This window comes from Cebus imitator, unplaced genomic scaffold, assembly GCF_001604975.1.
Source record: "Cebus imitator isolate Cc_AM_T3 unplaced genomic scaffold, Cebus_imitator-1.0 Scaffold60, whole genome shotgun sequence".
Taxonomy (NCBI): Eukaryota; Metazoa; Chordata; class Mammalia; order Primates; family Cebidae; genus Cebus; species Cebus imitator.
Genome location: NW_016107375.1, coordinates 2,134,135 through 2,147,137, shown reverse-complemented (window position 1 = coordinate 2,147,137; position 13,003 = coordinate 2,134,135). Strand labels below are relative to the sequence as shown.

General features: G+C 41.5%; 1 protein-coding gene across 2 annotated transcripts in view; it reads left to right on the top strand.

Annotated features, from left to right (window-relative positions):
• The window catches only part of LIPG (lipase G, endothelial type), a 27,730-nt gene extending 20,273 nt beyond the window's left edge, over positions 1 to 7,457 (top strand). Inside the window, exons 9-10 of one of the 2 annotated variants that reach the window (XM_017529645.2) lie at positions 1,619 to 1,723; positions 5,075 to 7,457. In XM_017529645.2, coding sequence (XP_017385134.1) covers positions 1,619 to 1,723; positions 5,075 to 5,096 — 127 coding nt within the window. In that variant the 3' untranslated portion in view covers positions 5,097 to 7,457. The remainder of the gene's footprint in view (positions 1 to 1,618; positions 1,724 to 5,074) is intronic. The other variant, XM_037738953.1, reaches the window with a different exon arrangement.
• Positions 7,458 to 13,003: the final 5,546 nt, after the last annotated feature.

Below are 13,003 nucleotides of genomic sequence, written 5' to 3'. Positions count from 1 at the left end.
GTGGTACCATCTCAGCTTACTGCAACCTCCACCTCCTGGATTCAAGTTATTTCCCTGCCTCAGCCTCCTGAGTAGCTGGGATTACAGGCATGTGCCACCATGCCCAGTTAATTTTTGTATTTTTAGTAGAGACAGGGTTTTGCCATGTTGGCCAGGCTGGCCTTGAACTCCTGACCTCAGGTGATCCACCCGCCTCGGCCTCCCTAAGTGCTGGGATTACAGGTGTGAGCCACTGCACCTGGCCTCCTTAGTACTTCTGTTTGTACACATAAACTATGTATAGAATTGTTTTAAGATGCTTCTGAATTTTGCTTGAGTGGACATAATATTTTACAATTTTATTTTTTTCATGCAAATATTGTTTGTGAAGTTTATCCAAAACATAAAAATCTAATCTATTCTTATTTAACTCCTGTATGTAAATGACCATTTCACAAATAGTTTTGCCATTGTTCTGCTGAAAATTTAAGTTGTTGCTGCTTTTTACGAATGGCGCCTAGATGAATATCCTCTGCATTTTCCTTGTGCACACGTGTGTGAGGGCTGTTTTTCAGCATGTGTTCCAAAAAGTGGAATTGCTGGGTTGTGGTATATGCATTCTCCAGCCTGACCAGATATTATTAAATCTCTCTTCAAAGTGGTTGGACTAATTTTCCATCTTAACTATAGATGAAGAATTACCTTTTCCCTCCTTTTCACCCATATCTGGTGGAACATTCTTGCCATTTTGTTAGGTGTGAATGGGCTCCCTGCTGTTGTTTGAATTTGCATTTCCTGATTGTGCGTGAGATAGGTCATGTTTTTATATGTGTATAAACATATGGGTCCTAAGGTCCTTAGTGTTTCCTGGGAAAGGCTTTTAAACTGTTCTGAATGGGGCTTTTGTCCTGCCTCAGCTCCAGGGTCAGGTGCCCAACACACTTAAGGATTACGTGGTCATGCTAATCACACGTCCCCCAGGCTGCTGCGTGGGGCAGCCATAAATTCCAGGACAATGGTTATTAGGCCCCGATTCTTTCTTATGTTCTTGGCTGTCCATTTGCTGAATCTTTGGTTTTGACTTGCAGCTGAGTTCCAGTTGCTCTTGTCAATGGATATTTACAGAGCACAGAGCTAGAGATATTTTGAATCACTCCGTTCAAGCTTAGAGTCTAGTGGAGAAGTCAACCACAGATAGCGGCAAGCAATTTCAGGCAGGGCATAACATTTTAAAATAAAAAGTTCCTTTTAAACTCCCTGTTGCAAGAAGTAGCAACACTAACAAAAGCAATATTTATATAAGGACATACTTTGTAACCAGTTGAAAGGCCAAGGGAGGGTTAGGTTAACCCTCTGAGAGGCTATGGCCTTGAGAGGCAGGTGGTGTTTTTGGATAGACAGAGGGAAGCAGGTGGGAGAGGTCTGGCTGAGGCTGAATGAGGCTGAATCATGGAAGCCTCAAAGCGAGACACAGTTTAGAGTCCCTGCAGTAGTGATGGGGAATTCTGAAGGTTTTTGAGTCAGGGCATGGCAGGAGAATTTCACCCCTGCCTCCTCACCCATCTGTCTTGAATCCAGAAAGCACAGCCGGAATCCCTCTAGAGTTCTGGCTACATCAGTAGTTTCTTTTCCTTCCTAGACTGACGTTTTGCGCAGAGGACCCCGAGAACACCAGCATATCCCCAGGCCGGGAGCTCTGGTTTTACAAGTGTCGGGATGGCTGGAGGATGAAAAACGAAACCAGGTAACCAGGACTTTCTCATGTGTTTCACTCAGCACATGTTGATTGATCGCCTAGCGTGGATATGGGTCTGGGGGACATAGCATGAACAAAACAGATAAAAAGCTCTTCCTTTAAGAAGCTGGGTCGGGCGTGGTGGCTCACACCTGTAATCCCAGCACTTTGGGAGGCTGAGGCAGGCAGATCACCTGAGGCCAGGAGTTCAAGACCAGCCTGACCAACATGGTGAAATCCCGTCTTTACTAAACACACACAGACACACACACACACACACACACACACACACACACACACACAATTAGCTGGGCGTGATGGTGCGCACCTGTAATCCCAACTACTTGGGAAGCTGAGGCAGGAGAATTGCTTGAACCCAAGAGGTGGAAGCTACAGTGAGCTGAGACCGCACCATTGTACTCCAGTCTGGGTGGCAAGAACGAAGCTCTGTCTCAATAATAAATAAATACGTAAATAAATAAAATAAAGAAGCTGATCTTCTGCTAGAAGGAGATAAAAAAGCAAGTGAAATATCGTAGATAGGCTGTTGGAGGTGTTCATGTCTCTTCTGCACTTTGTCTTACCTCAACCTTTAGGGGTACATTGCACATAACCCTACTCGATGAGGTGTTCTGGGTAGCTAAGTCCCCAGGTTGGTGCCCATGCCTGCCATCTTTGAAGTATCTTTTTTTTCCCCCTTGAGACAGGATCTTACTGTCACCCAGGCTGGAGTGCAGTGGCATGACCCTGGCTCACTGCAGTCTCAACCTCCCCAGCCTCAGGTGATCCTTCCACCTTTGCCTCTTGAACAGCTGGGACCACAGGCACATGCCACTATATCAGCTAATTTATGTATTTTTGCAGAGACAGGGTTTCATCATGTCACCTGGTCTGGTCTTGAACTCCTTGGCTTAAGTAATCCACCTGCCTCGGCCTCCCAAAGTGCTGGGATTACAGGTGTGAACCACTGTACCTGGCCCCTGGCATCTTTGATTGACGTCTTCTCTGTAATAACTAGAGCTGTGGGAAGGTGCCTAAGGGCTCCTAGCTTCCTTCTGGCCACCAGGTCAGGGTTGGGAATGGGGTGGGAGATAAGGAGAAGCACAAAGCATGTTCTCCTTCCTTAGGTTTTCTAGAACCCAAGTGAGTGTGGGCCTAATTCTCCCACATACCTTTTTTTTTTTTTGAGACAGAGTCTTGCTCTGTTGCCCAGGCTGGAGTACAGTAGAACAATCTTGGCATGCTACAGCTTCTGCCTCCTGGGTTCAAGCAATTCTTCTTCCTCAGCCTCCTGAATAGCTGGGATTGCAGGTGCCTGCTACCATACTCAGCTAATTTTTTTCTTTTTCTTTTCTTTTTTTTTTTAGAAGAGAAGGGCTTTCACCATGTTGGCCAGCCTGGTCTCAAACTTTTGACCTCAAATGATCTGCCTGCCTTAGCCTCCCAAAGTGCTGGCATTACAAGCCACTGTACCCAATCCCCATCTTCCCCCTCTTTGAGAAACAGAAATGCTCATGTATGTGGTGCTAAGTGAGACAGAGGAGTTGTCATGCTTCACTATCCCCTTCTCCCATGTTGCAATCCATTATTTCAGACATGAGGAAGACCCATCTGGTGGTGTGAGGCAGTGGGCTCATCCTGGGGAACCAGCCACACGCCTTCTAAGCTGAAACACCTGCTGAGAAGGAAGGAGACTGTCTCCCTGCACCAGGCCTACCCCCACCCCTTGCTGTAACCAGGGTACTAGATAATAATACTGCTGTGGTACACCTAGCACTTAGCTTGGGCCCAGCCTGCACCCAGGGACTTACATGATCATGTTTATCATCAACCCCATGAGGCAGGGTTGTTATCCCTGTGTACAGATGAGAAACTGAGCCTCAGGGAGAGAAGGTTTTTTTCCCAAGTCCCCCAGCAATGGCAGAGGGAGTTGAAGCAGGTCAGTCTACTCCAAAGCCTGTGCCCTTGAGCACTGAGGCTCCATGTGCTCAGATGAATCTCCTTGCCTCTGTCTGGGTATCAATTATTAGGCAGCTGTGCCCACGCTCCGGGGTCCCCTGTGATTAACCGTTTGCCACCCCTGAGGCTGGGCTGCATCCCAGCTGCTCTGTCTCCTGGGAGACACAAGCCCCATCATCACAGGACCCGTGATCATCTAATTAAGAGACTTGGTCTAGCATAGGCTTGTATGATTTTCTGCTACCATAACAATTGTAAATCTTTATGTATTTAAATTTATACATCTCAAAGTGTTTCCACATATATTAGCTTCATCGATCCTCCAGACAACCATGTAGATTGGACACAGCCAGGAAAAATGGCTAAGGAAGGCCATTCTTTTATTTTTTTTTTCGAGATAGGGTCTTGCTCTGTCACCCGGGCTGGAGTACAGTAGCACTATCACAGCTCATTGCAGCCTCAACATCCCTGTGCTCAGGTGATCCTCCTGCCTCAGCCTCCTGAGGAGCTTGGATTACAAGAATGCGTCATCATGCCTGGCTAATTTTTGTAGAGATGAGGTTTCACCATGCTGCCCAAGCTGGTCTCCAACTCCTGGGTTGAAACGATCTGCCTGCCTCAGCCTCCCAAAGTGCTGGGTTTGCAGGCATGAGCCACCACGCCGGGTCAGGATAGCTATTCTTATGATAAAGGCTGAGATATTTATTCTTCTTTCCTGCTTTGGAATTCATTTACCTGAGCATTCTATGACTTACCCTCTCATTACTAATTTTAGTAAACAAGTTGTCATTTCTTTTTCCCTGAAAAACAATAGGAGCCCAAATCATAAATGAACATTAGGAAGCCATGACACTATATGTAACATGTCCACATCCTCCTTCCTGATATGGATGCTGTTTGCACTTTCACTGAGAAGGAGGTTGAGATTTGGAGAGGCTCAGTGGTGTGTTCCCAAAGCTGAGACTAGCACCCAGGTCTTCCAACTCCATCTTGCCCCCTTCCTGCCATAACAGGGTCTCTCTTGTATTTCTAGATCAAGGCAACGAGGATGCTTTGATAGTTCTCCCCACACTTGTGTGTCTGTGATTGTGTGTGCATGCATGTTGTGGGTGGGTATTGGGCTAAATAAACAAATGCAAGAACTGTGATGTATTCAGCTAGGGGTCTAGAGGGTGCTGCTGTGTGGTGTTTCTCAAAGTACATCTGTGGCTTGTCAGGTTAGAGAGAGAAGGCAGCACTCAGGACCTTGTCCATTTATTCTGAAAGAAATGCAGGTAAAATAGTCCCCTAGGGGTATCAGAAAGCTTGGTCTTGAGGTCAACAGAGCATACCCAGAATACAGGCTTGCACATTTGCTGGTACCTGAGCTAATGAATGGCACTGTCACATGGTTTTTTCCAGTCCCACTGTGAAGCTTCCCTGAGAGTGCCCGGGCAAGCCTTGCCAGCAAGGCTGCAAGACTTCCTGCTATCCAAGCACATGGAGGAAAGTTACTGCTGAGGACCCACCCGATGGAAGGATTCTTCTCAGCCTTGACCCTGGAGTACTAGGAACAAGTGGTCTCCTGTGATGGCCGGGACTCCTCGCGGGAGGGGACTGTGCGCTGCTATAGCTCCTGCTGCCTCTCTTGAATAGCTCTAACTCCAAGCCTCTGTCCATACCTCCAGAGCACCAAGTCCAGATTTGTATGTAAGCAGCTGGGTGTCCCGGGGCCTATCATGCACACTGGATTGGTTTCTCAGTTGCTGGGTGAGCTTGTACGCTGCCTGACAAGGAACGCTGGCTCCAAAGAGGGTCTGTGTTGAAGGCTGTCAGCTGCTTAGCCTGCCTTGAGCCTTAGTGAGAAGTCCTTCTGATGGGAGCTGACTCATGTCATGGGAGCAGGCCTGGTATCTTGTTCAGGCTCTGACTGTTGGGTTCTCACGGACTGCACTGACCATACTGGTTATCTCTTAGCCATTCTGTCCTACTCCCCAGCTCACTCTCTGAAGCACACATCATTGGCTTTCTTATTTTTCTGTTGTCCATTTTTTAATTGAGCAAATGTTTATTGAACACTTAAAATTAGTCAGAATGTGGTAGTGGGCATATTACTGAGCCTCTCCATTCAGAACCCAGTGGAGTTGGGATTTCTCGACCCTGTTTCTGTTTGGATGGTATATGGGTATATGCATGGGGCAAGGCACTTGGGGCCTGGCGGAGGCTGTAGGATGTAAGCAGCAGGGATCCTGAGGCTTTAAGTGGTTTCTGTTTCTTCTTAGTTAATATGTGCCGCCTCCCCTATGAGTGACGTTTGATCACTAGCAGAACAGCAAGCAAAATGTCACACATGCTGGGGCCAGGATGATGGCCAGTTGCCAGATACAACTGCTTTGGAGCAAATCTCTTCTGTTTAGGGAGATAGAAGGTATGACATATGTAATACATATCTGTGTACACAGAGACTAGCACCTGCCAGACAGAGCTGGTTCTAAGAGTTAATGCAGTGTTTTTTTCCTCCTTGAAATATTTTGCTTCAATACCAGTGCCTTTTCTTGTTGAACTTCTTGGAAAAGCCACCAATTCTAGATCTTGGTTTGAATTAATACACACAATATCTGAGACACCTATACATTTCAAAAGATTTGTGTGTGTACATTACCTACTTAGAGTAGGGAGAGAAGGGCAGCTATTCTTATCTTTATTTTACAAAACTGAGGCTTAGTGAGGTTCAGCCACATGCCTAGACTTATATACCTAGTTAGAGGTGCAGCCAGGCAGAGGACCCAGATTTCCTGGAGGCAAAGTCCATCTCTGAAACTCCATGAAGATGTTTGCAACCAATTCCCACCAATACACCCTAGGTGTGAGACAAACAAGGACTTTTTTTTTTTTTTGTAGTACAATCAATAAAATCATAAGCCCTTTTATTAATGTATAACCAGGAGAATATCTGTGCCAAGAGATTGGACTTTTTATGGCTGAGATTCGGGAGGAAGTGTGGGGGAGGAAGAATGATTTTCTTTGTACTTAGGTTTTCTAAGGACATTGTTTTAACCTGTACCATGCCAAAGTTGTATCACTGTTAAACTTCTGAAGACATAACCAGTTAAGTGTTCATTCAAGGTATATTCTCAAGCCAATTGTGTGCTTCTCTTGTTTCTGTGATTGCTTTCTAGCCGAAGTGAAGCTTGTATAGGTTGAGAATCCCTTATCCAAAATGCTTGGAATCAGAAGTGTTTCAAATTTCAGGTTATTTTCAGATTTTGGAATATTTGCATATACATAATGAGGTATTTTGGGAATAGGACCCAACTCTAAACACAAAATTTATTTATGTGTCATCTACACCTTGTCCACATAGCCTGAGGGTAATTTTATACAATATTTTAAATCATGTGCATGAAGCACAGTTTGTGTTAAGTACTTATGTGTGGGGTTTTCTGCTTGTGGTGTCTTGTTGGTGCTCAAAAATTTTGGATTTTGGAGCGTTTCGGATTTTGGAATTTTTGGCTTAGGGATGCTCAACCTGTATTATTGGCTGTGCATCCTGGTCACTTCTGACTTCTGTTTTTACTAAAGGAAGGTTTGGGAATTGAATTCTCAGCAGGTTGTATATTTATACACCTGGCTTGAAGCCTTAATTGTATATAATGACGCTTTTTAAAAAATGCTACTTAGAGGACTATTTATTTCTCAAGTGTATATAATGTATAAAAACAAATATATCATTAGTTTTTACCTAAGGTTAACCAATTTCAAGATTAAATTTTTAAAGTAGTAAAATAATAAAAAATTATAAAGTTCTTAATGGTCTGGCAACTCAATTCTTTTTTTTTTTTTTTTTTGACAGAGCCTCTCTCTGTTACCCAGGCTGGAGTGCTGTGGTAATCTCAGCTCACTACAACCTCCGCCTCCTGGGCTCAGGTGATCCTCCCACCTCAGCTTCCCGAGTAGCTGGGATTACAGGCATGCACCACCACGTTTGGCTAATCTTTGTATTTTTAATAGAGATGGGGTTTCACTATGTTGGCCAGGTTGGTCAGACTGGTTTTGAACTCCTGGCCTAAAGTGATCCACCTGCCTCAACCTCCCAAAGTGCTGGGATTATAGGCGTGAACCACCGGGCCTGCCCAATTCTTAAAGTTTGAAAGCATTATAGCTGCCCCAACCTAAAACCTGACAAAAGTTACTCTAATATAAGGCATATTCTTTATTTGACACTCATCGTTGGCAGAAGTGGTTCACTAAAGAACCAGAACCAGAACCAGAACATCGTTCCCTAAAGATGAGAAGAGAAATTACTTCAATTGTAGCAGCTTGAAGGCCTGAAGGTGGATATTAGGAAGAACAGGGAGCTTGGCTGGACATTGGGGAACGTTAGTGAGGCTATAGGTCTGGTTGAATGGGACCTAGATATAAGTGACTTGGACCAGAGAGAAGCTGATTTCTCTGTTGGTTAAAGTCCCAGTTGGTAATAAGGTTCTATTCTACAGGCCAAGAGGGGTGCAGGTTCTTCGTTTTTCACTGTGCCATTCATAGGGTATTCCTTGCATCCCCACAGCCCAGAGGTTCCCCATTAGGTCCCTTACCAGCCAGTGGAAAGGTAGAAAAGGGAAGGGATGGGCAGCCTCCTCTTAAAGACATGACTGAGAAGTTGCCTACATTCTATTGGCTGGAAATGAATCCATGGTCACAAGAGAGGCTGGGAAATACAGTCTTTGTTCAGGGTGCGCATGGGCCCAGCTGAAGATCCAATTGCTAGTTTTTATTTATTTATTTTTAAAAACTAACATATAATAATGGTACATATTTGTGGGGTAAACAGTGATGTTTTGATACATACAAGGTATAGTGATCATATCAGAATAATTAGCATATCCATCATCTCAAACATGTATCATTTCTTTGTGTTGGAACATTCAATATCCTTCTTCTAGTTAATTGAAACCATATTTTAGTAACTCTAGTTACCCTGCAGTGGTATAGGACATTAGAACTTATTCCTCCTGTCTAGATGTAATCTTGTTTTTTCTTTTTTTTTGAGATGGAGTCTCATTCTGTAGCCCAGGCTTCAGTGGCACAATCTTGGCTCACTGCAACCTCTACCTCCTAGGTTCAAGTGATTCTCCTGCCTCAGCCTCCCAAGTACCTGGCATTACAGGCATGTACCACCACACTCCACTAATGTTTGTATGGTTTCACTATGTTGACCAGACTGGTCTTGAACTGACCTCAAGTGATCCACCCGCCTCAGCCTTCCAAACTGTTGGGATTATAAGCGTGAGCCACCATGCCTGGCCACTAGCTATAATTTTGTATCTTTTAACAGTTTTGTCCCTATTTCCCCTTCCCCCTACCAATTACCATTTATAAAAAGGGAGATTAGATATTACTATCTGTTTATCAGGAATTAATTTTTATCTGCTAAAGCCAGAGAGACAGACCAGAGTACGCTTTAAATGATTAAATCCTGTAGTTGATTTTTAGTAATCTGAAATTGCTCTATGACTATGAAGTCTTATGAGTTACATCAGTTTGACTCTATTTCTGATCTTAAGTGTGAAAACATTTTAAAATGACAAGAAAGCTTTATGTAAGGGGCTTTAATGTTGGTGGAAACTCCACTGTCCCTCTCGACCAAGGACATTCTGAAACCAGGCTTGATAATGGCTGCAGGGAGTTGAGGTAGACAATAAGAGGTAAGTTCTTAACTTAGTTCAGATGTCAGAGGAAAGCAGAAAATGGTGTCTCTGGTATACTAACGAAAACTGTTGAAGTTTCCCAAAGGAAGAGTCATAGCCTGGGTGACTTCAAGTACCTTGTTTGACCTGGGGGTTCAGTTACTAATTAGAGTCAGGGGAACATCCACAGGCCTTCCTTTGACTCTCCAAACAAGCTGAAGCCCCGAACTCTTTGAAAGAATGGATACAAAGTAGGTATTAGAACAGTCTTTGTCGTCAAATATGCTATTTCTCACTTGTCACCTCTGTGTTCACAGCTATCCTGAGCCCTCTGCTATGTAAGCTCTTGGAGGGCACAGATTTTTATCTGGCTTGTTATCTGTCATTGTCTTAGAACCTAGAATAGTGTCTGGAACATCATGGGTGTTCAATGAATATTTAAATAGATGAAATTAGATATAAGAAACCAGTTGCTTAAACAGGCAGGAGGTAATCCGGGAAAAGAGCAGTTAGTTTGAAATCAGAATTCTTGGTGTGTCATCTAGCATTATGTGAGCCTTAGGCTAAATATAACCTTTCTGAGTATCTGCTCATTTAAGAAACAGGGTTGTTGTGAATATTAAAGGTACATGGTAAGAAAGAAAGTATGTGTGTTTTGTCAACATTTGAATTGATAAGAGACAAAGATAAAATAAAAATAAAATCATTTCCATGTACATGTGGAAATTTTATGTATGATAAAGGGGGTCTATTAATCTTTGGGACAAAGAAATGGAAGACGAGGAAGTAAGCTCATTTAATAAAGCGAAATGAAATTAGATTCCTATCTTAACTTGCAACAAAGATGAATTCCAAAATACATGTTGGGTACTATGTTTATTACCTAAGTGATGAAATAATCTCCCCAGCAAACTTCTGAGACATACCATTTACCTATATAACAAACCTGCACTTGTACCCCTGAACCTTAAATAAAAGTTAAAAAACCATCAACCCCTCCAAAACAAAAATGAATTCCACTTGAATAAAAGGTATAAATGTGAAAGTCATCATGCTAATAGATATTATGAAACCTGTATAAAAACTGAAAAAATGTAAAATGTCACAATTAGAATAAGACAATTTAAATAGTACAACAAATATTAAATAAATTAAAATGCTAATAAAATGTTCTCCTCGGGGCTGGGCGCAGTGGCTCATGCCTGTAATCCCAGCACTTTGGGAGACCAAGGCGGGTGGATCACCTGAGGTCAGGATTAGGGACAAGCCTGGCCAACATGGTGAAACCCTGTCTCTACTAAAAGTACAAAAAATTGCCAGGTGTGTAGGGTGACAGGCGCCTGTAATCCCAGTTACTCAGGGTGCTGAGGTAGGAGAATCCCTTGAACCCAGGAAGTGGAGGCTGCAGTGTGCCAAGGTTATGCCATTGCACTTCAGCCTGGGTGACAAGAGCAAAACTCCGTTTCAAATATAAATAAATAAATAAAATAACATAAAATATTCTCCTTGATTTCATATATTTAAAAAACTTCCTGGTCTTAGAGATTTTTCTGGGAAATTTTACCAGGATTTCAAGGAGCATATACTCCCAAACTTACACAGGTAGTTCCAGATAACAGAAAAAAGGAGAAATATTTCCAAATCTTACCAATTTATTTAGGAAAAAAAATTATAGGCCAAATTTCATTGTGAACATAAATGAAAAGTTCAAAATATTAGCCATTCTTATGGGCTGAAGTGTGTTTTCCCCAAATTTATATGTTGGAGCTCAAATGTCCAGTGTCTCAGAATGTGACTTTATTTGAAGACAGGGTCTCTAAAGAGATAATTAAGATTAAATGAGGTCATATGGATGGGCCCTAATCTAATCTGGCTGGTGTTCTTATGAGAGGAAATTTGGATACACAAAAGATACATCGAGAATGTGTGTGCACAGAGAAAAAGCCATCTGCAAGCCAAGGAAAGAGGCCTCAGAAACTTGCAGATACCTTGATCTTGAACTTCTACCTCCCAGGACTATGAGAAAATAAGTGTCTGTTGCTTAAGTCACCCAGTCTGTGGTATTTTGTTATGGCAGCGCTGGCAAATTAAAACAGCTACTGAACCCAACAAATGCTGTAAAGCAATGCATTGTGGCCTTGGTTCATCCCAGAAATGCAAGAATGGCTTATTAGAAAATTTATCAGTGTAATTAATCCAATTAATTTACTAAAAGAGAAATACTACAAAATTTTCTCAATTGATGCAGGAAAAGTGTTTCACAAACATTTTTAGAACTTCTGTAACTTGATAAAGGCTCTTTACCAAAAGTGTACAGGAAATACATTTAATGAAGAAAGCTTGGACACATTTTCTTCAGGTTAGGAAGAAGGCAGGATCTTTGTTATCATTCTTATCATTTAACATAGTACTGCACATACCGGCCAATGCAATAAGAAAAGAAAAATAAGCGGTGCATGATTGAAAGGAAAAGAATAAAACTATTATTATTTGCAGATTACATGATCATCTACAGAGACAACCTAATATGTAAATGAACTGATGATTTAGAAATAATGAAATAATTTGACAATATTGCCAGACAATAAAAATCAAGTGATTCCCTTTACCAGCTATTACTACTTAGAACATTCCAAATAAAATATATTAACATTTATAACTGCAACCCAAACTCTAAAGAATTCTAGAATTAATCTAACACATACTATACAAAAATCTTTGAGGAGAAATTTTGGAAATATTTTTATTATTTTTTTCCAGCTCTCTAAAAAGGAAGAAAGAAACATGCTTATAAGTAGACCTGTATAAATTAACCTTTAATGGGTGAGATGGTTTAACACTACAGAGATATAAAATTATTCCACAAATTCAATAAAGTCCTAGTCAAAATCCCAGCAGTATTTTTTAAAGATCTAAAATTTTAATTCTAAAATGCACATGACAGGATAGAGTCCAGAAATACATAATTTAATGCTGAAAAAGAAGAGCAAAGTGGAAACATTTTCCTAAAAGATATTAAGACATGCTATAAAGCCATGGTAGTAAAAACAGTCTGCTACTGGCACATTATCAGTCAAATAGGTTAATGGAATGTAACAGATAAAAAGCAAACCAATGTATTTATGGGGACTTGCTTTATGGCAAAGGTGATACCACAAAGCAATGGGAGGAAATCTTATTTAAGAGATGATGTTGGGAAAACTGATTTAATATATGAAGAAAAGCAATGCTGAGCCCCTATCCCATAACATATCAAATGGCAGACTGCAGATGGGCTAGAAGCTTAAAAGTGAGAGGTAAAAGTATAAAGATAATTGAAGGAGAATATCTTTGATATCTTAGAGCAGAAAAAAATTTGTTAAATATGAACATCAAAGTATTAACTAGTGATTGAAAATTGATGGATTTGATTATATGAATATTAAGGATCTCTGTTCAACAAGTTACATTAACAAATAATAACCAATATTTATTAAGCACTTACTGTGTGCCACATACTGTTTTAAGAGGTTTATGTGTATTAACTTATCTAATTTTTACAACAATTTCATAAATATAATTATTCTTATAATCCACTTTTACAAATGAAAAAATGGGGGCAGAGAAAGCTTAGGTAATTTGCTCAAGGTTAAATAGCTAGCAAGTGATGGAGTCAGCATTTGACCAG